The sequence below is a fragment of the Molothrus ater genome, chromosome 9, assembly GCF_012460135.2.
Source record: "Molothrus ater isolate BHLD 08-10-18 breed brown headed cowbird chromosome 9, BPBGC_Mater_1.1, whole genome shotgun sequence".
NCBI lineage: Eukaryota > Metazoa > Chordata > Aves > Passeriformes > Icteridae > Molothrus > Molothrus ater.
The window spans coordinates 23,883,009-23,910,459 of record NC_050486.2 but is presented as its reverse complement, the minus strand read 5'-3'; the positions used below and the strand labels follow the sequence as shown (position 1 = coordinate 23,910,459).

Genomic DNA, 27,451 nt, shown 5'->3' with positions numbered 1-27,451 from the left:
AATCAGGTTGCTGCTGCTATCAGGTATTATGGCACTATTGCTTCTGGGGCTGAGGGGTCCTGGCCACCTGTGTGAAAGGTGTGTGCTGTAGGAGAGCTGTTCCCCAGCTTCTTCAGGGAAAAAACAGGGGTTTGGGTAAAGGATTCAAGGGTTGGGCTCTGCTCACCAGCTGCACCAGGCTGTACTGCAACAGTGACATGGGACAGAACTGCATGGGTGTCACTTCAGCCCCTTCCTGGGGTATCAATTTACAGCAGCTGAATAACCTGAAATACATATCTATTGGGGTCCAGTTTTTTGTTTTGTTTTAAATTACAATAAAAGCTGCAGTTGTACAAAAACCTTTTGGGGAAGTGGCTAAAGCCATAGGCTTACACTGGGACACGGCAACCTGCAACCACTTGCTGAAAGCTTTATAATTTACATCACTTTCTTTTTCTTCTTTGGTGTTTATAGACTCAAGCATTAAAAAAATACATGAGCAAATCTATATTTTAAGCTCTTCTATATTTGCCTCCTGACTGTTGAAAAATTTCATACAGAGAGTATTTTCCCAGACCTTCCAGAATGATTCTCTTTCCTGAAGTAAGTAAGGTCAGCTTCTGCTCAGAAATATACATTTTTCCCTGGTGCCTTGGCAGGAACCTCAGAGACTGGACACCTGGCTTTCAGACAAGCCAAGGAAAGAAAAATGAGAAAAAAATCCCTCTCCTGTGATGTGAAAGCAGAACCATTTGCACACTGTGTCAGGAGCTTCTGCTCGTTAGACCTGCAAACTTTCCAGTGAAAAATGATCTGAAAATAAATGTGCAGTGAGTCATTTTTTTTCCTTCCCTGAGTTATACCTTTAATTAATCTCAATCAGTTTACAAAATCCATTTTTACTCAGATTTAAAAAGCATGCACTCTGACAAATAAATCTTGTACCGAGTCACAGTGTTTGTGATTGTTCCTGCTCAAGACCTGTCAGCAAATGTATCATTACTAATTGCCCAAGTTCCAACAAATCAAAACACTCTAGTTTTATGTTAAGAAAGAAATTGAGTCCTTAAATTTTTGTATCTGTTAAAGCTTTAAACTGCTTTAGTGCATCACATGAATTGAAGCATGTCAGCTTCAATTCAGAAGTAATAATCCAAAGACTTGTCAATAATTGAGGACAGTATAGATAGGCTTATTTATTTTAGTCCAGTTAGTCTTGTTCTTTTGATTTGATTTGGGTTTATATTTTCCTTTATCCTCAAATCCCTTTTGGACCTAAGAGACCAGTATATAAGCAGCAGGTGAAGGTCATTAAAAAAATTAGTCTATTTACCTCAATGAAACCCAGGCTCAACTCAGGATATTTCATGCAAATTACAAACAAAACAAGAAAACAATCTGATGATAGAAATATGAATCAGATGATGTGTTTTATCAAGAAAAGTGCAGCTATTCCACCTGCCTTGTCTCTGCAGGAGGGCTTTATATTTCATGATCCAGACTTGCTGTGAGCACTCCCCACTGTAGCCTCATTGTGTTCTGACCTATTGCCAGTCCTGGGTTTGTACCTGTCATCCCATGTTTATGGAAGTTCTTGTTCTGCAAACTGAAGAGTAATAACCCTTTAGCTGCAGTGTTACAATTGTTCTGAACTACCCTCAGATCTCAATCCCTTTCTCATTTGGTTTGTTCTTTAAAAAGCAAAATAGAAGACGAGTGTTTGTTCCTTCTTTTGTGTTTGTGGCTTCAAGTTGTATTTTGAAGTAATTTTAAAATATTCTGCTCCTTGCTGTTTTTACATCTTTGCCAGACATACTTCTGTTTGGCATGTCATCCCAAAGTTGCTGTACCTAGACTGTGTAATCCCAAAGACCTCCACCTCTCAAGTACTAACAGCCTTTAAAAAAATCACTTTGGGAAGTGTAAGATTTTCAGAATAATGTTGCCAATATTTACATAGTCTGTGATTGAAGGCATATATTTAATATTCAACAGGCTGGAATTTATTATGAAAAACTAAGGTAAAGCCAGCCCTGTGTGGTGTCACAGTGTTGGGAAAGCTCTCATTCCCACTGGGCATACCAAGAGCCTTAACACAAACCTGAGAATAGTCAGCAGCCCCTTTCTCAGTTACACTGTGCTGCAAAAATAGTCACCCAGACCAGCAACCAGAAATTTGACCTTATAATGCTCTACGCTAACGCTAATCATTGTTACACTAATCTTGCTTTCTTACTTTATTCTGTCCCTGGATCGTTGCATGCTAATGGTGATTTTTAAGGGGCATTTGTGGGAGAATATGAGTTGGTCAACACCAGGCACTGTAGCAAGAACTCTCCCTAAACTCAGGCCTTCACTAATACAGGGCATAGGAGGAGAGAGAATTGCTTTGTTTTGGGTGGGGATGAAAAGAGATTGATTTTAACATTGCGGATGTTTATCAGCAGAAATGATTTTTAACATGTCTTAGAATTCTTACTGTCCATGATATAGAATAGGCATAAAGTAAATAAAAGGTAATAAATATTCAGGCCATGCTATTGCTGAGTGACAGCTGATGCTTTCAGTGGATTTTATGTATCCATCAGTGATAACCTGCAAATAATTCATTACAGTGTGCCTTCTGAAATGATGAGGCTTTGTTAAGCAACATTCAGCTAATGAAATAGCACACCTTAGGCAAAACACCTCCAACATGTGCCACTCATCGCTGCCAAAGACTAAAATCACTCTCTCCAAACGAGACAAGTGAAAGGCAGGTGTTGTGCCAAGGAACAACATATTCCTTTCAATTCAAGGGCATTCCATCTCAGGGTGCTCGCTCCATGAGCTGCTCTCACACGGTGTTTGTGAGGTTGCCTCATTGCATGACTCACCCCAGAGCCTCGCCTGCCAGACCGGCACAGGATCAGGAACCCAAGTCCGTGCCCTGCTCAGGGAGTTTTATGAGACTTTTTGTGGACAACACCTTCTGCATGCTGCCTTTGAGCAACAGCTACTGCCAAAGTGCAATGCATTGGCTAAGAGTCACTTCTCCTGCTGCTCACAACTAAGCCTCTTGCTCTTTGAATCCTTTTATTGCTTCCCCATCTTTTCAATATTAGCGCTGAGCCTTCTGTTCCTGCTGGCTAAATCCCACCTAATCCAAATCTTGTCTTTAGTACATCTCTGCTATTATCTCCTGTATCCCTTCCACGTCATGTACCCCTCCCATCTCAACTTCATCATCATTACAAGATAAATACCTGACACAGCTTCCCAAATTTTGTCTTCCTTCTCTCAGTATATTTCTGAGGGCACCCACCACCTGCTCTTGCACCTCCTACCTGCGTCATCTCCCAGCCAGACTGCTGTCCCAGACTGATTCTCAAGTCTGAAAGCGTCAGCCCCCAAATCTCAATCTGCAAAAGCATAATCAGACAGAAAATGTTGTGGCCTGAACACCTTTGTTAGTCATATATGTGAATCAGAGCTTTTTGTCTGGCCATGTGAGTTTCTGGTAGCTTCAGTGGGCTTACTCATGATAGCAAATGCTACATTCAATAGTAGGCATTTGCAGGATCATCCTCTGTGATTGTAATCCCTTTTAGATGGGGAATGTGTCAGCATTTTATAAAGGGATGTAAAGATGCATGTGGCCTGTACAAAGTCTCCATAATTAATGTTGCTCCATCAGTTGATTACAGGAATTTACAGGATGCGCTATTATAATACAATAGCCTGTTGGAGTTTGATGTTTATGAAGAAAGGATAGAAGGAAAGAAGGGGGAAATTAGTGCAAGTGTTCCTTGATGTGGTAGCTGCTTCTGTGGATATAATGTCTATCTGTTCAGGGGTGCTGTTAGCAATAGACAGATATCTTTGTGGAGTTTTTTTTTCCCTAAATTCTAACTTGCGAAGCCTGAGACAGGCTGTGTGTATGGTGTTTGGGATTTATAAGCTGTTTCTCTGTGAACTTTGTGTGAGCATCACATTGTTGAACTGTTTGACAGACTGAAAGAAACCGAGAACGAAGCTCAAAGGACAACAATTCTCCCTTACGCAATCTAGAAAACAATTCTCTAAAATATTACATCAGCTGCTGGCAGCTGCAGGTTTGCCTGCCTGCTAATTTACTATCACAAGTGTTCCAGAATCCTTTGTAATCCAGCCATTGCTATTTATAATCGTAATGATTTATTTAAGGTCTCTGTACATGTCAGCATAAAGTCATCAAAAAAAGCAAAACGAAGATTAGTTGGCTGGAAGCACACAGAATGGAGAAGAATAACCCAACAATGGATTTGAGATAAAGCTTAGACACAGTAAATAACTAAAAAAAAAAAAAAAATAAAGGGCAATCACTTTATTTTCAACTCATCATACAGGAGCCAGAGCCTGTGATTTTGGCACCAGGCAGTTCCCATCACAGGCTATTAGGAGCAGGGAAACAGGTGTCTGGTGGCCAGGGAAGGAAATGAGAAGCCGTGACACCTGAATTGAGATCATAGACCTGCTCCTGCCTTTGTGCCTAGGGAAAAGGCATTAACTGCTTGATGGCTCAGCTCCTCAGCAGGCTGTAGTGGCACCCAATTCTCAGCCGTTAAAACTTTTTACTTATTTATGAGATTTTTTTTTTCTACAGAGAACTGTAATGATGCAAGGCAACTTTATTATGTTCAGTGAAAAATGCAAAGTTGAGAAAAAACGCTGAAGGATTGTGTAGTGGAGCGCAACACTTTTTAGAGCTGAGTCTCTAGGTCATTCTGAGGCAGGGATTTGAGTGGTGTCCCTTAGGATTTGCTGTTATATATGCTGAAATGATCAATCAAGGATAAAAAATGGACTGTTCTCATCTCATAGATCATTTCACAGTGAAACAGTTAAACTCCTGGCTGCTTTCTGAAAAACAGAGATCTGCATTAATAAGGTGACCTTATCAGAGCCACCCCTGGGGGAAAGGGGGGGAGAAAAAAGGTTGTAGAAAGAAAGCGAATCCTATTGTTAATCTTTTTTTCAGGGAGACTTGGATACCTGAATGCAAATTATTTTATATTTAAATTGTGTGAAAGCACAAAAGGTTTGTGTCTACAACTGACAGTTATTTCATTAGCTGACTTGTGCAGCCTTGCAAATGGTTTCTAGTGTTAACTTTCCTTGGATTTGTTTTCTTTGTTCTTTGCAGATCTTGCAACGGTGATCATTTTGATTAATGTATTCAGTGCTCTGTTTTACTCCTGATTCATGTTTTTTGCAGCAGTCGGTGTTCTGGCCTGGGTAAGGTGAGACTGTGAGGTGGCTTTAGTTTTCCTCCAGCAGTGCTGATCTGATGGGCTGTTCTCCAGCTGCAGAGGAGCATGGAGGCTGCTGTAATGCATTTTGCATGGTAGTGACCCCAAACACGAGTCAGAGCAGGTTTTAATCATCAGATGTGGGATTGTTGCAGCCACATCCTGCTGTGACAGCAGATGGGCGCTGTGCATGGGCTCTGTGGGGTTGGAAGTCATCTTTGTATCTCTGTGAGCGCTCAGGATTAGATATGCTGGCTCTAGGCCTCTGTTCACACAGGTTTGTGGTTCAGAGTGTGGTTCACTACATCCCGAAATTAAGAGTTTCTGTTCTGGACTGTTTACAAAAGCTACCACACAAGCTGAGGTATTAATCTTGGAGGGAAGGAGAAGGTGAAGGTTATACCTTACCCCATATTGCTTCAGCCACACCACCATGAGTCCAGTCTGTGCTCCATATCTGAGGTACCAATAATCACTTCAGGAGAGAATGGTCCTTCCTACTCCTAAATTGATGGGTGATCTCTCATCTGGAGGTGCTGGCCTTCCATTGATCCAAAAGACGAGCTTCATCAAGCCACTCAAGTTTCAGTAAAGTTGATTTTTGGGATAGATCCTGTCAATCCAACCTGTAGATCTGGACTGAAGAGCATCATCAAGGTTTGCACACTAGTGTAAAAAGCCAGGCATAGGAAATGCTTGATTAATTGTCCCCGATGCACATCGATCTGCAGGCAAGTTGCTGGAAGGCGTGCAAGCTCTTACTACTCTTTCCCTCTTTTCTTCTTTATTTCTTTTACTCAGACTACATTTTTCTTCTTTGCAGAACTTCTTGGCATTAGTTATTGCAATCAATCTGCCATTCCCTGCTGATGCCTCTTATTGCATTGGTTTTCCAAACTCTTTCAGTGGTGCCTGAAGCATTTACATCACTCTTCAATCTGCACCAGGCTCCAAGCCCTAAAACACAAACACCTCGGGGACCTGGGCCTGAGCTTCCTCACAAGCCACTCGTCTCCATTACCCTCCCTGAGAGTCACAGCTTCAGGAATCACAGCCAGATCCCAGGACAAAACACTTGAGACACAAAGGCGGGGCTTCAACAGCAAAATCAGAAAACAGGCCCAGCCACCTCTATAAAACATCACTTTGAAACTGCTCTTCATGTGCAGAGAAAGTGAACTCGTCAGAACAGCTTTTACTTCCTCTTGAATATTTTCAAGCTATTTCCCGTTTTTACAAGAAATCAAATATACAAAGGGTTTTCTGAGAACTCTTTGTGAAAATAGGAAACTTGGGGTTTTTGGGTTTAGAGCCTTGAATTTTTTTATCTTGATTTTACATGGTCACCTACAGAAAAAAGAAAGGAAAGGATTTTATGGGTCTATAAAGGAGGCTCTGAGAGAAAGCAGTGGAAAGGTAGATTATTTTTTGCTTCACAAGTCTAAGTATTTTCCCTGCACTCTCTTCTGCTTCACAGCAATAAATATAATAGGATTTTTTCAGCCTTTATTCTTGGACTCACTTCTTAGTAGATGTTTAATTTTAAAAAGTGAAAGACAAAAGTGGGGATAGAAGGGAATGAGTATCAGGGAAGAACAGGGACACTTGAAACTCAAGGGAAAGGGAAAAACAGAATAGCTCAAGTTAGGTCAAGATTTGTTCATTTTCTTTTAGACTATACTTGGAAGAAAAAATCTTTAGACAAATATTTGTAGATAAAATTCCATCTAACTGCTTTTTCACACAAGAGTCTCACAAATCATTAGCCTGGTCCATAAGTGGACAGCTCTTCCAGCTGATCTAGCAAAAAATATTCTGATCTCTTTGTCTATGATAACACTGAAATCAAATAGCTGGTCAACATGCAAAATATTAGAGAAACAAATACCTTCTTCTGCCTAATTTTTCTTTACATAGTTTTTATGCTAAATAGTAGACTTTCTGAACACTGTGACAGAGAGCTGTTATTTCTGAACACCAATTTCAATGTTTTGGTTTGAAACTTAGCTTAATGTATGAAACCCATGTCCTTGCTGTCACAAAATCTCCATTTTCCCACTTTTACAATATTGTTGGCAGATGTCTCCAGCTGTCTGTTGCTGACACAGAATTGCTTGTGATTATCTGATGCTGAGCTGTTCTGCTCTGTTTTTGTGGTTTTAATCTCTCCAACAATACCTGAACACGCTGTGCAGATCATGATTATTGGGGCAGAATACAGTCGTCTCTGAAATTTATTGTCCCACACAGAAAATTGGAAATCCTTAGGATCTTTATATCTGGATTGAATGTGAACTGCACTTCTTTCTGATTTCATAATTTAACATTGCAGACTGTTGACTTATTGACTACAGCGTTAGCATTTTCCAGATTGGCAGACAAATTGCCTTGTAGGAGTGTCTATGCATATTTATGCATCATCCAAAGGTTAAACGATAGAATATATTTTAATTGCCTAGAGATAACTTTGCAAATTATATCGCTGGTATCAAAACTTCTAAACTTAAAAGATGAAAGTTAAGCACTGAAACCCATATTTTTTTCCAAGTAAATAAACCACTCAGCAGTACTGATTACTGACAGTCTTTCACTGATGTTAATTAAATAGCATCTCAAAGACATAGCTGCCATTTTAGGCAAAATTTTAAGACAGAGGGAATTCTAGTTTTTTTCTTGGTCTTCCTAAGCATGGCATTTATATTGGTCTTGCTATTTGAGAAAGAACCACAAGCAAATAAACCCCAAAATGTTAAAACAATTAAAGCAAGGTATGTAAGCATTTTTTTCCACTTCCATTTGCCTTAAAATCTGAAGGTATAAAAAACTAACTCCCCAAAGAAGCTGAAACATGTCATGTGCTGCAAGAGCACTGCATACACTCACTGAGAATATTTTTCAGAGAAAACATAACCTTGGAGCTATTTGAGTATTTAAGAGAAAATCTAATTGCTACTTACATTTTTTACTTCCCACTTCAGCAATACTTTTCTCTTTAGAATACAGACCCCTAAAGAAATTACTCAGGAATAACAAGTGTTCTGCAAATTTGCTGATTTACAGTGACTGCTCTTATATATGAGCTCTTAAAATAAGGTTCTGCACATGGATTGGGGCAATCCAAGTCACAAATACAGGCTGGGCAGAGAATGGATTAAGAGCAGCCCTAAGGAGAAGGACTTGAGGATGCTGGTTAATGAGAAGCTCAACATGACCCGGCCATGTGTGCCTGCAGCCCAGAAAGCCAAACCTATCAAGAGCAGTGCAGTCAGCAGGTCAAGGAAGGTGATTTTAGATAATGTTTAAGGTCCCTTCAAACCCAAACCATTTTATGATTCTATGAATGTGAGTAAATTCAAAGTAGTTTGCTCTCAGTGGGAGAAATACATGACCCTGCAGTAGCTTAGTCACTTACTGTGCTTTTGCCTTTACAAGTGATCAGTAAGAACTCATCTGGAGTGTAATGCATTGAGCAGGAGACTGGGAGACAGATGCATCCCTCTCCTGGGGGCTTTGACTAGAGGAAATTATATGTGCTTAGGTGAAGAAAAGGATTTTACAAGTGGAGGTGCAGACTGGGAGGGCTGGACCCCTTCAGGAAGATGGGGGAACCAAAACCAGACACCTCACTTCCAGACAAGGAGCCCAGCAAGGAGCTTATCAATTAAAAAGAGGAGACATCACTGTGGTGATCTCCTGGTCTTGGTGGTGGATTTTGAAATAAATCTCCCTTAGTCTAGTTTTGAAAGGAACTTTGTATCTGCACCTGCCAGGGGTTAGAATTTTAGGCTGTTAAAGTAAGAGGATGGAGGTGTCTTTTTTCACTCTTTGCTCCAGAGCAAGATGGGAGTTACAACACTCTGTGCTCCCTGTTTCTGTGGATGGGGTTTTGGCAGCTTCCACACTGAGCACAGATGGTATTTGAGATCTTGTACTGAGACAGCCCTGCAGGGAAAGCAATAACTCTGTCAGTTTTCCTGGGTTGTAAAGCTGCAGATAGATATCCGAGGTCCACCAGAGTCTTTGCAACATCCAACCTCTGAGTTCATTTTGTTACGTGATGTGAGGGCAAGAATGGCTACTATCCTTGTTCTTTTGGTTAACAGAGTCAAAAAAAAAAAACCCAAAACAAATGAAACCCATGAGAGCTGGCAGGAGTGATCTTAGTGAGTTTTTGAGAGACTGCAAAAATACCCTTGAGGTGATGGTCAACATGAGCCAGCTGTGCCCAGGTGGGCAGGAAGGCCAGTGGCACCTGGCTTGTCCCAGCAATGGTGTGGCAGCAGGAGCAGGGCTCTGACTGTGCCCCTGTCCTGGGCACTGTGGGGCCACACCTCGAGTGCTGTGTCCAGCTCTGGGCCCCTCATGCCAAGAGGGACATTGAGGGGCTGGAGCGAGCCCAGGGAAGGGCAGCGGGGCTGGGGCAGGGTCTGGAGCACAGGTCTGGTGAGGAACAGCTGAGGGAGCTGGGGGGCTCAGCCTGGAGAACAGGGGGGTCAGGGGAGATCACTGTCACTGGTCACTGATCACTGTCACTGATCACTGTCACTATCACTGTCACTATCACTGTCACTGATCACTGATCACTGTCACTATAACTGTCACTGTCACTATCACTGTCACTGATCACTGTCACTGTCACTATCACTGTCACTATCACTGTCACTATCACTGATCACTGATCACTGTCACTATAACTGTCACTGTCACTATCACTGTCACTGATCACTGTCACTGTCACTGATCACTGTCACTATCACTGTCACTATCACTGTCACTATGACTGTCACTGATCACTGATCACTGTCACTGATCACTGTCACTATCACTGTCACTATCACTGTCACTGATCACTGTCACTGATCACTGTCACTGGTCACTATCACTGTCACTGTCACTGTCACTGATCACTGTCACTATCACTGTCACTATCACTGTCACTGTCACTGATCACTATCACTGTCACTGATCACTGTCACTATCACTGTCACTATCACTGTCACTGATCACTGTCACTGTCACTGATCACTTATCTCTGACCACAGCTCTATGGACAGAGGCTGGAGTCAGGTGGGGGTCGCTCTCTTCTCCCCACAACAAGTGACAGAACACCGATTGCACCAGGGGAGGTTCAGATTGGATATTAGAAAGAAAATTCTTTGCTGAAAGGGTTTTCAAGCCCTGGGACTGGCTGCCAAGGGAAGTGGTAGAGTCGCCATCCCTGGAGTTAATTAAAAGAGGTGTAGATGTGGTGCTCAGGGACATGGGTTAGTGGTGGGCTTGGCAGTGCTGGGTTAATGGCTGGAATTGATGATCTTAAAGGCCTTTTCCAATCTAAATGATTCCATGATTCTGTGATTCTAGATCTTGCCTCCATGTCAGAGGCAGGACAGATAAGGGTGTCTACTGAACTGTCATTAGTTCTTAAGAAATGTGACAATTCCTCACTTCTCATCAGTGAAAATTTATCTAAAGCATTATTAGCTTACTTCCCAATCAGTTAACTATTGAAGCAGAATTTTGAGCTACTGCACTGGGTTGATTCCTTAAACAAAATTCAGATTTCCTTTGCTTTGTGGTCTTTTCTCTTGCATTTTTGGATAAAAGCTGAAGGTATACCTTATATTTATGTTCCCTAAATATTGTGATATATTCTCAGTAGTGCCCCCTTTTGCTTCTAATTAAATCTCCACCTATCTTATCTTTTCTATTTTATTACCTCTTATATGTACTGATAAATAATAAGAGAGGGAATTTGGAAAAGAAATTCTGTGTGTATCAAATCAGAGAATTTGAAAGATTAGAGAAATATTTACAGCTCCCAAAGAGTCAATCTTTAGTCCAAGATTTAATAAAGGAATGGACACGAGCCCTGTTTGCTCTCACTGTTCTGGAAGGACTGGGTTTGCAATATTTTCTGTCTTCAAAACAGTAAAACTACTTCTGATGCATTTAGCAAAGTTTGTATGCAGCAGTGCCCCAGACACTTTCTTCTTTTCCTTGACATTATTTTTTCATCAGTTTGGATGGTGTAGTATCTGCAGACAGTGCATGTTCCAAATATTGGATTGCTGTGTTTTTGCATGCAAACGTTGTAAAGGAAAAGAAATACCACACTATGTGTACAAGCATCAAAATCTGATTATATGCAGGATTCTAATCTTAATATCACACCATCCTCACTGAAAAGCATTGCAACAATATTCCAATTCATATTCTGAATGGTGTGTTTCTCTGCAGTCATCTTGCAGAATTCTTATTCCTACCAGGAGAAAATCAGTATACTGAACTGAATAAAAATGTATACATTAAATTGCTTATTCAAATGTCCACCTTTGATGTTTGCAGATGAATTCAAGCAGGAAGCAGTATAACCTGAGCTTTGTTCTATTGATACAAGAGGCTAATGTGAGTTACAAAACAGGAAAGAATGAGAAGTTGCTTAATACACTGGAAATGTGGAAAAAAATGCAGATTTCAGTTATTAGCTTTCACAGCTGTATTTGCATAGAAATATACTAATGGCTGGGTGACATTTCATGCATGAACTTGATAGAGCATCCTTAAAAATATTCATGTTAGAAGAGTACTTAAAGGGAACTTCGAATTTGAACATTCCCGTCTTTGTTTAAAAAAACCCCAAACCCTGGTTTCCCTAGGGTATTCCAGTGCAAGGTATTTCTTTATGAAACAAAGCCTTCTTTGTTATGAGGAATTCTGGGACAGCCTAGGAAAGGCCCTTTTTTCTGATCACACTTTAAAAAATATCCTGATTCCCCTGAATGTTAAATATTATTGAACAATAGATGTTGCTCAGGCTTTTGTGGAAAATACCAGCAAAGCAAGAAGACCCTTGAGGTTTCAAACACCTCTTGGATTATCAGTTTCCTATGCCATTTTCTATTTTGAGGGAACACCTTCCTTGTAAGTGGGACAAAGATGAATGCCAATCATCTACACTGTGTGAGATAAAAGGAGTCACTCTGCTTTGAAAAACTAGAACAATTCTTGGAGGGGTCTATCACAGTTACCCCCTTGTATGAATTTTTGAGAGCTGGGTCACAGCAATTCCTTCCAATTCACATTTACTTGCTGCGCGTTGTTTTGTTTTTTTTTTAATTCACCTACTAGAGCAGACCAGGTGCAGCTTCATTTGTAACTCATAAATGATAAATATGTCTGGTTTTATTTAGAGTGGAGAGGTTCAGAGAGCATAGTGAAGGATTTTAGATTAGGGAGCACTTTCACTTGCCAGAAGTTTCCAGCTTTCATTTTCTGTTCTTTTAATTTAAACATGATTATTAACAATGCACAGCTGAGGAAGGCACTTTCCTGAAATATTCCAAGGATTATTCCTGCTCTGTTATCTCCCTTTCACCTTCCACAACAGGATTTTAAGTGCTCGCATTAGTTGATGTTCTTCAGAAGAGCAGCTGGTCCATCTCTGATTGTGACTTTCATCAGAAGTAGAAAACTCTACCTTCTGAAGTAGTGAGATGTGAGCACTAAGTCCTGGGAACATTTTCTAAAAACTCAACTCACTTTATAATGAAATATAAACCAGTCTTGAAAGGGATTAGAAGGAATATGACAGGAGTATAAATTAAAAAGCACTGCGTTGTGAAAACATCTATTTAAGCAGTTTTGACTCTGCCTTCACTCAATCCAATTCCTGCAGATGCTGGTTGTCCAGAAGCTTCCAAAACAGCAAGAACCATCTCTGGAGCCTGTCCATGCTCTTGCTATAATCAGATTTCTAAAGGAAAGTGGGAGTATGTGGAGGTACCTTTTTGGAAAAAATGCGGTCCTGCATTTTTAGTAGCTGACCTCCTTTCCTTCTGTGTCTATCCTACACTGTATGAACCTCTCAAGCAGAATAGGTCTCTGCAGAAAAGGGCTGCAGGATCATTTTCCCTGTCAGTATGAGACAGAACTGCTCATTCAAGACAGAACAGTGCTGCAGAGATGTGAAAATAGAAAACCAAAATGAAAATATTATGAAAAAGGGTCATTAATATCATCTTAGGAGGATCTGTCTAAACCATAACATAATCACAGGCAGTGTCTAGTAATGTTATTTTACACTGAAGACCAAAAGTTACAAAAAGACTTTAGTCTTTGCCAAAAGAAAGTCACTTTTTCATCTGAAGTGCAGAAGGAATCAAATTCTTGCAGTGGTGCAAAATCTATGCATGCAAAGCTACTTTTAGAGTCATATTAGTAAAATGCCTGTCAAAAGTCAGGGGAAAGTCTGGTTTATAATAGGAAAGGGCAAATCTCAAATAAAATTTCCAGTTAGAGTGAAAATATATAGGCTGAAGCCATCAGTGGATGGTAGTAGCAATAAAGATCATTTGGGCTGCAAGAGCAATATCGCCTCCAGAGCAGTTTTTGCAGACGGTGGCAATGGCACCTGAAGGACGCGTTTTACAGGTGAGTCCGTGCACGAGTCAGCTCACACAGAGCCCTCCCTGCCTCCCCTGCAGGAAAGGAGTTTATCACATGGAAAACAGCATTTTACCTGAGCGCAAAAGATGGCAATTAGCAAGATTTGGAATGGTACATGAGGGTAGGAGCTGAAAGACAGGACGTTTGAGAGTCGTTTGCAGCTCCCAGAGAGGGCTGGGTGAGGGTGGGGGAATTGCTGCTCTCACCAAGGAGAGATGGTGCCGACTGGCAGCGTCTCCTGGTTCCTGTTGACTTTCTGTGGGCACGTTTAACCTGTAATTTGGAAGAGGAAAATACAGTCTGGCACACATTCCTGAAGGGTTGCCAGTCCCAGATCTATCCATTGCATAGCCTGCCAGAATTGGAAAGATAAGTGCCTTACCAACCAGTATCCACAGCAACAGACACCAGAATTTTATATTTTTAATACATATAAAGACCCAAAGACAATAATTACTTTTTTATTTTCCAATTTTATAATAGTAATAATGACCTTTAGGTCAGGAATTTTCAGCAGTTAATGACTGTCTGGCTTTTTCTTTGGTCCTTGGTTTCTCCAGCCAGTCATTAACAGTGAGCAATGTGCCTTCTCCTGTGAACACTTTGGCTTAATCGTTACCTTTTCATGTTACAGAATGAACCAGCTGGGAAATAAGAGTCTCCTATGAGAATGGGTACATGAAGTGTGCCTTGGGTTTCATTTCTTTGAAAGAATATTCTGTGAGGGTGTGAGAGTTTACTGTAAAAGATGATTGACTAGTATCCACAGCTCTGAGAAAAGTTAGATCACTCTGAGGAATTGGGACTGAGGATGGTTTAAGGCCATAGATCTCAAAAGATTAAATCTTCAGAATTTATCTGTGTAATCTAGGTTCCCTTACTCTTGGTAACGGAGTGCTTTGGAATTATATATGGACACAAATATTTTCTCATCCATCTTCTAGGATCACACAGGAAAGGACCTTTTTTTGTTTGTTTGTATTTTTATATGTAATCATTGTGATGCTGAAAGCACAGTATGGTGACAGTGTTTCAAGAGTTAAAATTTATTTTAAAATACAAAACAACCCTCTGGAATGCTTACCCTGCTCCACCTGGATAGTAGATTCCCTCCTTCCAACCACCCTCTCTTTCAAAACACCTAGAAGCTGTACCTGACTTTGTTCGGAGGAAAATACATTTATATATGAAAATGACTTTGTCTTGCACTCTATTGTATGATAAAAAATGCAAACCATGGAATGGAGGTATCTTCTGACCACTCTACTGATCATATTCTTCATAAAAATTAGCCAGACTGTGAGTATATTGCGTGCCTGAACTTATATAAACCTTTGAACAGTCTTCAGTTCTTGTGCCTGTTAGCTGAGCTCTTCTTTAACCTGTATAACTTTTAATGCCATTGTTCCAATACAGTGTTACCCAAAAAAAATTGTGAATATCTCTTTCCTTCAAGGTATATTGGAGCTTGAAAACAATTGTGTAAGAAATGCACTACCTGGAGGACAAATAAATCCACAAGAAAGCAACAGTTTTCTAAACCATATATTCAATGTGTAGGGACTCCTAGTTGTAGTCCAATGTATGATTACTGCTGAAGAGTCAGGTTACTGCTGAAGCACCTCCACTGGGACAGTAAAAGAAAATGGGAATTTCGTCTTTAGCAGATTTAAAGTCAATAGGGTGTCCTTTGAGAATTTGGTACTAAATATGCAATAATGTGAATGATGAGCTTAATTTTAATGTTTTGCTGGGAAAAGAAATTTGGCACCTGCATAACTTTTATTGGAACTATTAGCTTTTCATTTTGTATCTTTAAGTGAAAACACAGAGTGCACATGAAAGCTGTGGACATCCGCTTTTGCTTGAACGCTTTTTTTACTTTTCAAGAAAAATAACACCAGCAAAATATAAGTAGTGTTCCAAGAAAGAGCTACTCAGGAGTCCCATAAGGGCTGGGACTGTGTTTTGTGGTTTTTCCACTCTTGGAGTGACAGTATTACTTTCTCAGCTGAGGCTTCATTTGCATTTTGAAAGTACAACAATTTACTTCTCAGCAGGGCTGTGCTGTTTCTAAAAGGCTGGACTGGCTCAGGGATTTAAATCCAGTAAGGTTCTAGTAATTCCCTTTACAATGAGTTTTAAAATCTACACCTTTAAAATAGCTCTGCACCTTCAAACTTCAAGCTCAACTCCGTGTTAAAGCAGCTGGCTAACCAGTAGTAGAAATGGGAAAGGTCCAAAAGACAGGAGTGACACGTGACTTGTGTTTCATTTGCTGCTTTAATGGATTTTTCCTCAGCTTCACAGCTAACCAGTGCAGATTATTTATAGATTTTAAAGCCAGAAATTAACACTCTTCCTTGTAGGCAGAAGAAAAAATGTATGCAATCATTATTAATTCTTTAGCATTAATGCCTTCTGGCTCAACGTGTGTGCAAGGGACCAAGGGTAAACATGCATTTATCATCCCAACCCTTATCTGTTCTCAAAAACGTCCTTCAGTGGAGAACTGTGAAACAGCCTGCCTAAAGGATTTGAGACCTTTTATTTTTTTGCTGCTGATGCAAAAATCTTTACAGTCTTTGCTGTAATTGAACATTCAAACATAAAATATTGTAAACACCAGATTAGAGTGTTCCTTTTCCCCAAATGCCCCAACCAACTACCAACGAACAAACCCACTATGATGCTAGCTGCCTTCACATGAAGCCTTTTGGCTTCCTTTCATTGGGACAAATTATCCAGGCATCCTTGGATACCCAAAGAGATCTCCCCCTTCCAACTCAAACTAATTTTTGAGTCCTGACCTTCTCTTTGTTTCCTTTTATTTCCAGTTTTACCATTGCTCTGAGTTCCTATTCCCTAATAGAATTCAGCTGTGGAGGGAATACAATCCTGGCAGGAGGCAGCCTACCCAATCCCTCACTGGCCACTGAACTCAGTAGAACAAAATTGTCCTTCACATCATTTTACCAGTGTTCATGGAGTAATTCCAGCAATCAGCCTGTCCTGTCATCTCTCTGCAGCTCCCTGTACCCCACTGTAACACGAGGTAGAGGAGACAGCAGTGATAGAGCAGCTGGTATTGTTTGATCAGCAACACAATCCTTGCTGGAATTTCATTTCCCTTGCAGACTTGCTACTAGAATACATTTGTCATCCATACTTTGTAGCAGAGTTATATTTGCCTGTAATTACGCACGAGTCTGGCAATACTTTATTGTTAACATAAAGTACTGCCATTTAAATCCCCAATCTTAAACTGGAGTATTTGCAAAACTCTGTAATTGCTAAAATAACAAAGCTGCTGTTACTGTATGGGAAGTTTGCAGCTTGTTGGGGAAATACTTATATTGGCTTAACTACACCTGTATAGATTCCTTATGTTTTCAGGTGCTGTTTAGGACAGATTTCTGCTGGGCATAACCAAAAGTTTCTGGCACTGTCACAGAATGGCTGAGGCTGGGAGAGGCCTCAGGAGCTCACCTAATCCAGCCCCTGCTCAAGGGGTTGCCCAAGACCATGCCCAGATGGTTTTGAGTTACCTCCAAAGATGGAAACTCCATCAGCTCTCTGGGAACCTGTGCCAGTGCTCAGTCAAAACTGAACTCCATGTTTTCCAGCTTGTGGTCTAACCCCATGTAGGAGGAAGTTTATAAAAGATAACCAGGAAAAACAAGTGCAGTGTGGTTTTACTCAGTGCAATGGGCACAGATAGTACTGCGAAATGCCCGGGGATATGAAAATCCACAAAGGCAATATATTTTGGTTTCATTTTGTGTTGGTGTTTTGCAAACAAAAAAATGGTGATGCCCTTCTCTCGTACTCATCTGTGATTTTTTTTTTCTTTTTTTTTCTATTTTTACATTACATAGTTCTCCCCATGTGATTGTTCTGTTCCTAAGTCTGGTTGGATAAAACAGATCTCAGGACTAACAACAGCAGTATGAATTTGCTCTGAACCATAAGCAATTTTGCCACATTACCCTTTTCATACTTGAACCTCAAAACATCCATACTTTGTATCTAAGAGTCTCCAAAAGTTTGGTAATTCGTGATAAAACGCGTGCCGTCTCTAAGCCTTGTTCTGACACCCCTGCACAGCATTTCTCAGCTCTCTGTGCTCTTTTGGGAGAGGATGGGGGAGCTTTGTGCTCCTCCAGCAACCCCCAGGGCATGGAATGATGGAGTGCAGGTGGTTCTGCATTCCCATGAGGACCTCCATGTAAAAGCTGATGCTCCAGTGCCGTTGCCAAGTGGCAGATGACTACGGGGTTCTGCTGTCTGGCCAGGAAGGATCCACTCTCCTCACACAGGTTCCCTCCTGCCCCTTTTCCCTGCACTCACTGGCTCTGCCCTGGCCCTCAAAACAAATCCCACCATGTGTCACCCCTCTGTTTCTCCTCCAAAGGTGATCAGAGCGATGGAGTGATGGAGCACCTCTCCAAGGAGGAAAGACTGCGAGATTCGGGATTGTTCAGCCGGAGAAGGCTTCAGGGTGACCTTACCATGGCCTTGAAAGAGACTATAGCACCTGAAAGAGACTTGAGAGATGAGGAGAGACTTATTACAAGAGCGTGTAGTGACAGGACAAGGGGGAACAGGCTCTAAATGAAAGAGTGCAGGTTTACATTAGCTAGCAGGAAAAATTCTTTAGTGTGGTCAGGCTGCTGAGGCCCTGGTACAGGCTGTCCAGGGAAGTCACAGATGCCCCATCCCTGGAAGTGTTCAAGGCCAGGCTGGATGGCGCTTGGAGACCCTGGTCTCCAGCGGAAGCTGTCCCTGCCCGGGGCAGCATGGCTGGAACGAGACGATCTTTAAGGCCTCTTCCAGCACAAACCACTCCATGATTCTCTGGAACAAAGCCTCCTTCTGCGGCACACGTGTACTGAGTTCTCAACTTGGGGGCAAAATCACCTTCCCGAGGCCCTCTCTGGGGCCGCGATCGGCCGAGGGTGGGGACAGGGGAGGCGGGACCCGTGTCCCCGGCGGAGGTGCCGGGGCAGGGCGGGCCTGCGGGGTGGCGGCAGGCAGGGCGGGGGCCGTGAGGGGCCGCGGGCGGGGCGCTGTTTGTGTGCGGCGGGCACCGAGCGGGCCGGGGCCGTACGGGGCTGTGTGGGGCGCTGTTTGCAGCGGGCACCGAGGGGGCCGGGGCCGTAGGGGACTGTGTCCGGAGCTGTGTGCGGCGCTGTTTGCGGCGGGCACCGAGCGGGGCTGGGGCCCTACGGGGCTGTGTGCGGCGCTGTTTGCGGCGGGCACCGAGCGGGGCCGGGGCCCTACGGGGCTGTGTACGGGGCTGTGTGCGGCGCTGTTTGCGGCGGGCACCGAGCGGGGCCGCGGCCGCTCCCGCTGCCCCCGCCCGGGCCCGCCCCGCTCGCGTCGCTCCGCGCTGGATTGCTCGCGCCTGGCCGGCGCCGTCTGGGGCCCGGCGGGCGGCGCGGCCAGGCCCGCTCAGCCGAGCGCAGAGGCGGCCGCAGGAACAATACGGCGGCGGGCGCGGAGCCGCGCGGCCGCCCCGCACCATGTACGCGTTCGTGCGGTTCCTGGAGGACAACGTGTGCTACGCGCTGCCCGTGTCCCGCGTGCGGGACTTCAGCCCCACCTCCCAGCAGGACTTCGACAACCAGAAGGTCTACACCGTGTACCGCAACCCCGAGGAGGCGGCGGACGAGGACGACGAGAGCCCCGGCGAGTGGGGCGACCGGCTGCTGCTGCACAAGGCCCAGATCCTGGCGCTGGCAGGTGAGGGCGGACCGGGCCGCGGGCGGGGGGCGATGCCGCCCCCTCCCCGCTGAGGGAGGGAGGGAGGGAGGGTGGGGGACGAGGGCCGGGGGTGGGGAGGGGCAGCTCCGAGCGGCCCCGGGCACGGGGAGGGGGCCCAAGGCTCGGTTTCCAAAATAGCCGCGACCCCCCCCGTGATGCCCCCCGCGGTACTCGGGGAGGGGGGCGGTGGAGACTGAAAAAACAAAAAGAAAAAAAAGTTTAGGTTTTCGTCTACGGCTTATTTATAGTGCATGGAGTCATTTGTATACCTTTGCAGTTGTTGCCAGTTTTGAGGGTGCTGTTTTATGTCCGCTTTGTTAGTTTAAGTGACTTCACCAATAGTGGAACCAGACCTCCAGGTACTGCTCTTGTTAAGCGTGGGCTTGCTGCGTTTGGTTTGTTTCGTGTTCAAAGATAACAAATGTCTCCAAGCTAAGGGGACCAATTCAAGCGTATGCTAGGAAATAACCCCGTGTCTTGGCCATTTGAAGGTGTTCAGCCCTGGTGAGATAGTGCTGTCAGTACATTGCCCCCAGATAGTGACTATGGCAGCGTGTTTCCTTGAAGACTTTGTGTAAGTTTCCTCGCTGCCATAGTTGACATAGAAAGGAAGTTTGGTGGTTGTAGCAAATTGCTGGTTAGTGTGGACTTGCCCAATAGGCTTTTGAAAGACTTTAATGACCATTTGAAATGACAGTCTGGGCAGCAAAGGGGACGCTGGGTTGTTATCCTGACTTTTTCAGTTTGGGCAAAATACTGGTTATGTCTATTTCCCCAACTATGGAATTAAAAAACTCTTTGGTTTAGTCTTGAGCTCTTAGAAGGCAGTGCTGAGCTTTGATGTCTAAAGAGAGTAACTTGGTGTTAAAGTCACCTAAAACTGGTAATTTTCTAATTTTATTTTTAGAAGTTAGCCGTTCCTGAGCCAGTTTAGACTGGTGGGAGCCCAGTTTGTTCCTGGCTCAGCAGTGACTTTCGCCATTATCCTGTTTCTAGTATTGCCATAAACAAATACCTCAAAAGAACCAGGAACAGCTAAACATGAGTTCCCTGCAAAGGTTTTCCAGTTTCTGAGTATTTCCAACACCAGAAGTTCAGGAGAACTAGTTAGGCCATCTAGCAGAGGTGTGGATTCTCCTGCTAAGTTTTTGTTGTCCTGTGGCAGCCCATGTTTTGGCTGCCCTGTCTGTGGCAGAGGAGTGTATGTGTAGTGTTTCTTGCAGGGTCGCTGTCAGATCCATGGAAGACAACAATCCCAGTGTCCAGGGTTGGCATGGCCTCTTCCCACAGGCAGCATCCCATTGCACTTCACCTTCCTCTGTCCCACAGCAGTGCCCTTTCAGTTCTTCCTCTCTGTCTCAACACGGCTAAAGTGCTCCAGAGAAATATTTAGAAATTATATTTAGATATATTAGACCTTTGGTCACATGTTGGGCCCACCAGGTTGCCTCAGTTTTCCAGCAGCAAGTGCTTATCTTTGCCAGTTCCCTTGTTCCAGGCAGAGCCTGTGTCTGCCCAAGATGTGCCCTCCTGAATTTTTCTGTACAGTTTCTCTTTGTTTCATGTATCTTGAGCCAGAACAAACCAATATACACTGTTTCCTTCAGAGAACAGGACTTACTACCTGTATTAGTGATTTGCACGAATTGCTCTCCAGAGGTTCTAATTTCTACAGGAAATTCTCCTGTTGAGCCAGGAACACAAGGAAACACACAGCTGTCTTTATTACAGCTCTCACATCTCAATATATTCTGACTAGATCTGTGTTTTGCATTCTTGGAAAACTCCTCACTTGAACACCAAATGAGTCTTTACTTCTCTACTTCTTTCCAGCCTGTACCATGAAAAAATACGTTAGGTGAATTCAACAGAAGTCATATACCAACGGTCACTTCTAAAGTTGTCATTTCTCTCCAAAATGTTAATATTGGTTTTTGGTTTTATTGTGGTTAAAAACCTTGGAGAGAGAACTTGGTCTTCATGAAGACATCATAGCACAGTTCTTGCTTTATAGTGACCAACTCAGATTATGACAAGTTTTTGTGGCAAACTTGGCAAGTGTAATGTTATACAAACTGCTTATTTTGTTAAAAATAATTTTGCAAGTCTGCAGTAACGTTTCACATACCAGTACAGAACTTTTAATTCCAAAGGTTTTCAGCCTATCTTAGTAATAAGGTAAACAATGTGTATCAAGTTGCTTTTATATTTAAAATATGCATAGTTGATTTTGAATTTTTTGGAAGGAACCCTTAACTGCATAAACCATACATCAATGACTTTAAGGGTTTACTGCTTTGGCCCAAGAATTCCCCATTAGGAAGAGGTTTCAGGATCAAAGTTATGCTACAGATAGTAAATTAAACAACAGAAGAGAGTAAGAGGGGAAAATGTGGCTTTTTGAGCCTGCAAAGTGTTCTTTTACAGTTTGAATGGTGACTCGTTTTCTTGCATGTAAAGCTGCTCAAGTAAACAAAGTTCTAGCTTTTTATATATATTTTTCTCATCAAACACTGTCCATGCAGTGGAAATTACTCATAGTTTAATAAACAGATCCATTTGTTTTTCCTTTCTGGCAACTTGAAGAAAAGAAGGAAAGAAAGAACACAGATACAAGACACATATAAATGGTTTTTTTTCTTTTGAAAAGAGTTTTCCTTTCCTATTATGTCTAAAGAAATTTAGATACCTTTCAAACATCTACCCTTGTAATGTAGGAATTCACACAGGCCTAAATACAGGTTTATGCCCATAATGCAGAGCTTTATTGGAGCACTGGTTTTGTGAAGGGTTCATAAAACAATTGTCCTCTTTTGAGAGAGTCTAGAAGGAATTCTTTGATCCTTTGTGCTGAGGTTGGATGGTTGGAAGCCAATGCACTTGTGAGGGATATTGTTTCTACAGAGCTGAGAGCGCTGCTGTAAAGGCATCATAAGTTCAAAAATGGAAAAATAAAAGAGGGAAGTGTGTGGGGACATGCTCAGATCATCAGGTAATTGTGAGAGACTTGGTACGTTGTGGAGATAAGTGCTGTTGTCTTTTATTCTGTGGTGAGTAGTGTGATAGTGTTAGAGAAGAGCTGTAGATGAACTCTGAGCAGCTGTGCCTCCCTTTGTGTCCCTGTGTGCATGGTTGGGAACTGCTGAGACTGCTGGGATGTGTTGGCCTGGGAACCTTCCACTTTATCAAACATTAGCCAAGGACTGGGCCTCAAACCAGAAAGGTTGGCCTGACTCAGATGGTTACAGACCTTCCAGCCACAGAAGGCATATTAAAGTCAATGTCCCTTGCCTTGCCTTAACAAGTTCACCATTTGGCTAGCAGCAGCTGATGCCATGTACTAATAAGGGAGTAATTTTCCTCGCCTCTCGAATAGAAGATGGAACTCAGCAGCCTGGACTACAGAGCAGCCTTGAGGTGACGTTAGCTGGTCTGTCTTGTTGAGAGTACAAAAATAGCAGACAGCTTTTCAGGAACAGCTTAGGTGTGTCTTTCTGATCATCCACATCCTTCAGCTTTCTTCTTCTCTGTCCTCTCCTCAAAATGCTCCAGAGCTGTTTTTTCTGGTTCCTCTCCTTGACACACATATGCCACTTGCAGCTTTTCCACACTTGTTTAATAGTCACTAGCAGAATGTTATCTCTGAGCATATGCATCTTATAGCAGCATGATCTTTAGATGACTCCATTGGAGCTTTTTCTTTCTTTTCTAGGTGATGAATATTAGGTGGAATGAATTGAGTTTCAGAGACTTCTAAAAGTTCCCTACTTCAGGCTATGTTTGTTAACAAGTTAATCATGACTGTCTTCTCCTAGGAGGTGTTCTTTCCTGACTACAGCAAATAATTGTGCTCTCTAGCTGCTGCCCTCAACATTTCCCACCCACACTTTCATAGCAAACATATCTCCATCAGATTCTCACAGCAATTCCTTAGCTGCCCCAGCAAGTATGTTAATACCTGGTTCATGTCTGTCCTTTCTTGCCCCTTTATAAAATGTTAGCTCCACTTTTTATTGGAGTAGGTTATGTGATTTTTTTTTTGTTTCAAGAGCCTGTGCAGCTCATGGTGAGATGTTACTATGTATTTCAGAAGTATGTAAAATATCTGTTCATAGAAAGATTTTAAATTAGATGATTCTAGGACTGAGTTTTGAAGTAAGGTTGAGAGTGTTTCAACTTCTTAGTGTGAATCCAAGCTTCTTTGCTGTAGAAAGTTCATGGAGGAAAGACCTTTTGTCAAATTCTGGAACACATGAAAAATTTTCGATAACAGATTTTAGATTATATCAAGAATATACAAAATTTAGGTCAGGAAGTTGTCTTGATGTGCAATATTTAAATCCAAGCTTTTATTGGTATTCCTGTAGTCTTGGGCTTCTCTGAGGATTTTCCTCCTTGCCTCATTCAGCTTGGGGAGTACCTAAAGCAGGTCCTGGCTGTGGCCACTGTCTCCATGCTCCATCCTATGTTCCTGCATGCTCCATATGTCCCATTTCCTTTCCCAGGGCAGTCAGTGGGGTGAATGAACCATTGTGGTAGGGACAGCTGACTCTTTGTTCCCAGGAATCTCTGGGCCTGTCCCCTGCTGGGGTGCATTGCTTGGATGGTATGTGACAGACCTGGGGAGAAATGGCACCAGGAAAAATGTCAAAGCACCTGCAGATGCTTCTCAGGTGATTCCAAGGGTTGTTCTCATTAAAGAAGTGCCAGGAAGAGGTTGTAGGAGACCTCCCAGTACTGGTAGTGGTTCCTCACAGGCTCTTTTTAATGTGCTTGATTTTTCCTGGCTAGTTTGGGAGTACTTGGGATGAGCTGTTGTGTCACTGCCCTTGAGCAGCGAGTCCAGCTGTCCCTAATGGTGGTGTCACCTCCTGTGCCTGTGCAGGTCTTGCCCTGCCAAGAGCCCACTCCACTCATTGGGAGAAACTAAGCCCAGCAGTCCAGCCAGTGCTGAAGTAACCTTGTTCAGAATAGCTTTTTTTTTTCATTTTTTAAATTTTTACTGTGATATTTGATGTGCATGGCCTACTTTGTCACCCTTAGCTGACGTGCCACTGCTGTGTTTTACCTTTTCAGCAGGTAAAAGCTGGCTGTATGCAGAGGTTCAGCAAATCATTTTCTCTAACAGAGTAACCAACTACTTCACACTCCTAAATATAGTCCTGAACACAAGTGTGGCAGTACTCATGAAAAATATTTAAAGCTAAATTTCACACTCATTTTGTATTTGATCCATTTCTGGTTTATTTTTAACTCATGTAAGATGAAGAGTGGAGGAATTTTTTCCCTTTTTCTAAATTCTAGTGTAGGACCATCTCTGAGATACGAAGGACTTCCACAAAGGCACAGTTTTGTGGGGTCTTTTTGGTGTTGTTTGTTCAGTGTTGAAGCCTTATTATGGCACATTGACACAAAGCTAAATGGCAGCAGCAAAAAAAAAAAAAAATGGAACTTTTAAAACTGTAGCTGCTAAGTAGTGGTTTGGAGTAACCCTAATGAGAGTGGTGGTGTCATCAGCAGGCTACAATGCCTGTAAAAATTGATTAAAAAGCTGGGATTCATCTGTGCAAGAAGATTTTGCACTTATATTTAATTTCCTCATTTCCTGTATTACCCTGCTTATTCTGAATATACATTTTTTTGTTTGTCTTTAACCCTTGTCAACTGACCTGCTTGTTCCTCAGTCATGTTTCCTTTTCGCTGTATACCTTAATAGTCAGAAATAATCTAATTTATTTTTGTAACATAAAGACATACAGGTGACCTACACTGTTGTTGTTTCTCGTGGTCTTAGTGTTATGTTGCACCACTTAACATCACTTATACTTGTTGTATAAGCTCAGCAAGCATAAAGTAAAAACATGAAATTCAGGATTTTAATAAAATTGACTTCAAAGATAGTATGGTTATGGTAGCTATGGTAACTAAAACTAATTAAAATATGCTAAAATTTGCAAGAGAGTGAAAAGGGAGAAAATGTAACTTAATGTTTTTCTTTTCATAATTAACAGTAAGACATTTCTTCCAGTGTATTGCCCAAGTGCCAGTCAGTCGATTATTTGTGTTTTTTAAAGAGTTCCTTTAAAAATAGTAGAGGCTGAACCACATTGTCATTTTTTGTGTGGAAACTGAAAAAATGCATGAATCTACCCTCTATTTCCATAGTGAGCTTATTCCTTGGGCAGGGATGTTGTGGAGGCTTCCTGGAGTGTTCTCTGTAGGCTGCTGCTTTACCTGCTGGACAGCTTGTGGGCAGCATCTCCATGGCTTTGTGTGACCATCAAATCATCACAGGGTTTGCTCCCAGTATAATTGTACAGTCCAATACAGATGGACTGGTGAGGGCAGCCAGATTGACAAATTATAGCTGTCATTGGCATTGATGGTCTCTTTAAATGAGCTTTTGAACTTCTGAAGAAATACATAGCTTTTGTTATAAATATTTTTTGCAAAATATTTATCATGTTTCAATTTTTGAAAAGTAATGCCCATATTTGAGTTTCTTGTGTAGGTGCAGAGGAAAGATGTAATGGATGGCATTTTCACATCCTGCTTGTTTTCAGGGTTTCCTTTAAATGTAATGGTAATGCTGTATTAGTGTACTTGTTTCAGAAAGGATTATGAGAGTTGTTCTATAATAGCTGTAATCCTTTGTGTTTGACATGTGCAGAGTATTGTACAAATATTAACAAATCTGTACAACACTTCAGTGAGCTAGATGGGGACAGTAAGATGAAAAGTTTGAATTATTCAAGGTCAGTATTTAAGTAAATATTGGATCCAGGATTAAAACTATCCTCAGTGTTGTAGAGAGCCTGATTTCCTGTTTCTCAGAGTAGTCTTTTCATGACTTGATTGTCCAGCTCCATGTGTTTGTGCTGCAGCCAAGTTCTGGTATCACTGAAAGTTAAATGAAAGGGAGAGTTTCACTGACAAAGAATAATGGCTGTTTTTAGTTGTATTAGTTTGAGCTGTGTTGCCTTTGGTTAATTATTTTTGATGAGACTTTGTGTTCACTTCAGGACTGAAAAATAGATTTTCTATTTATAATGGAAATTAAGGAAGAAAATACATGTAGGTTTTTCTTGCAGCAAATATCTGGGCTGATACTCAAGACTGTAGATCTGAACAATCTGCTGATAAGTGAGCACATGCAAAAGGAGAATGTTACAAAATGCTTGAGTGTCTTCATGTGCATTGGAAATTTGACTACAAATAGGTGGCCATATCAATAACTGTCACTCCTACCAGAATTAGACTGGGTATCTCAGTTGTTCCACTGGAAGAAAAATTGCATTGAGACCTCAAAATTATTTGCTTCAATAGCTGGCATGGTAGGTTGTTTTTTTAGTTTTAGTTTGTTTTGAATTTTGTGAGAACAGCAGCAGGTCCATGCTCTGTGCATTTACTTGTGTTACTGTATTAAATATTAATGAGCAAGAGCCAGACTTGATGTAGGACTTCAGAGAGGATTTAAGAGGTTTATATAATCTGTGCTCTGCTTCTGTAGGATTTTTGCTCCTTAATCTTTCTCTCCCTTCTTTAGTACCTTTGTACGAAGCAGGTGTGGTTTTCTCTCCATCATCAGTGAGCAGTCCTGGTTCAGGCTCCTAGCACATCATCCTTCTTACCCATCATCTCTAAACCTGTCAAGCAGTGGTTTAAGACCTTTCTATCTTGCCTTCCCCCAGTTTGATTAAGAATTATTTTCACCCTGTTTCCTATTCTTCAGACTTTATTGAAATTCACTTCACAAGATTTAGCAGCCTTTTGGGCCAGTTCCTCAAGTGCGTGTCTTCACCTTCCTGGGCTTATCAGCCCTGCCTGTCACAGTGCTGCTTGATGTGTTGTTCTTCCCTGACTTCTTTGCTCACTCTTCTTTGTGCTCTGAAGACAACCTTCCAGTCACTCACTTGTGTGTTGCTGTCATTTTCTCTTTCTGGTGAAGTGCTGCAGAACAACTTAGTTCTTAAAATTTTGGGAGTGAT

General features: G+C 42.1%; 1 protein-coding gene across 6 annotated transcripts in view; it reads left to right on the top strand.

The window, feature by feature from the left end:
- The window catches only part of LOC118689748 (BEN domain-containing protein 5), an 884,006-nt gene that overhangs the window by 511,425 nt on the left and 345,130 nt on the right, over positions 1 to 27,451 (top strand). The window contains exon 1 of one of the 6 annotated variants that reach the window (XM_036388184.2): positions 19,155 to 19,442. The exons of 4 other annotated variants lie outside the window; for them this stretch is intronic. In XM_036388184.2, the coding sequence (XP_036244077.1) occupies positions 19,223 to 19,442 (220 nt within the window). In that variant the 5' untranslated portion in view covers positions 19,155 to 19,222. Of the gene's footprint in view, positions 1 to 19,154; positions 19,443 to 27,451 lie in introns of those variants that run through there. One more of the 6 variants, XM_036388186.1, reaches the window with a different exon arrangement.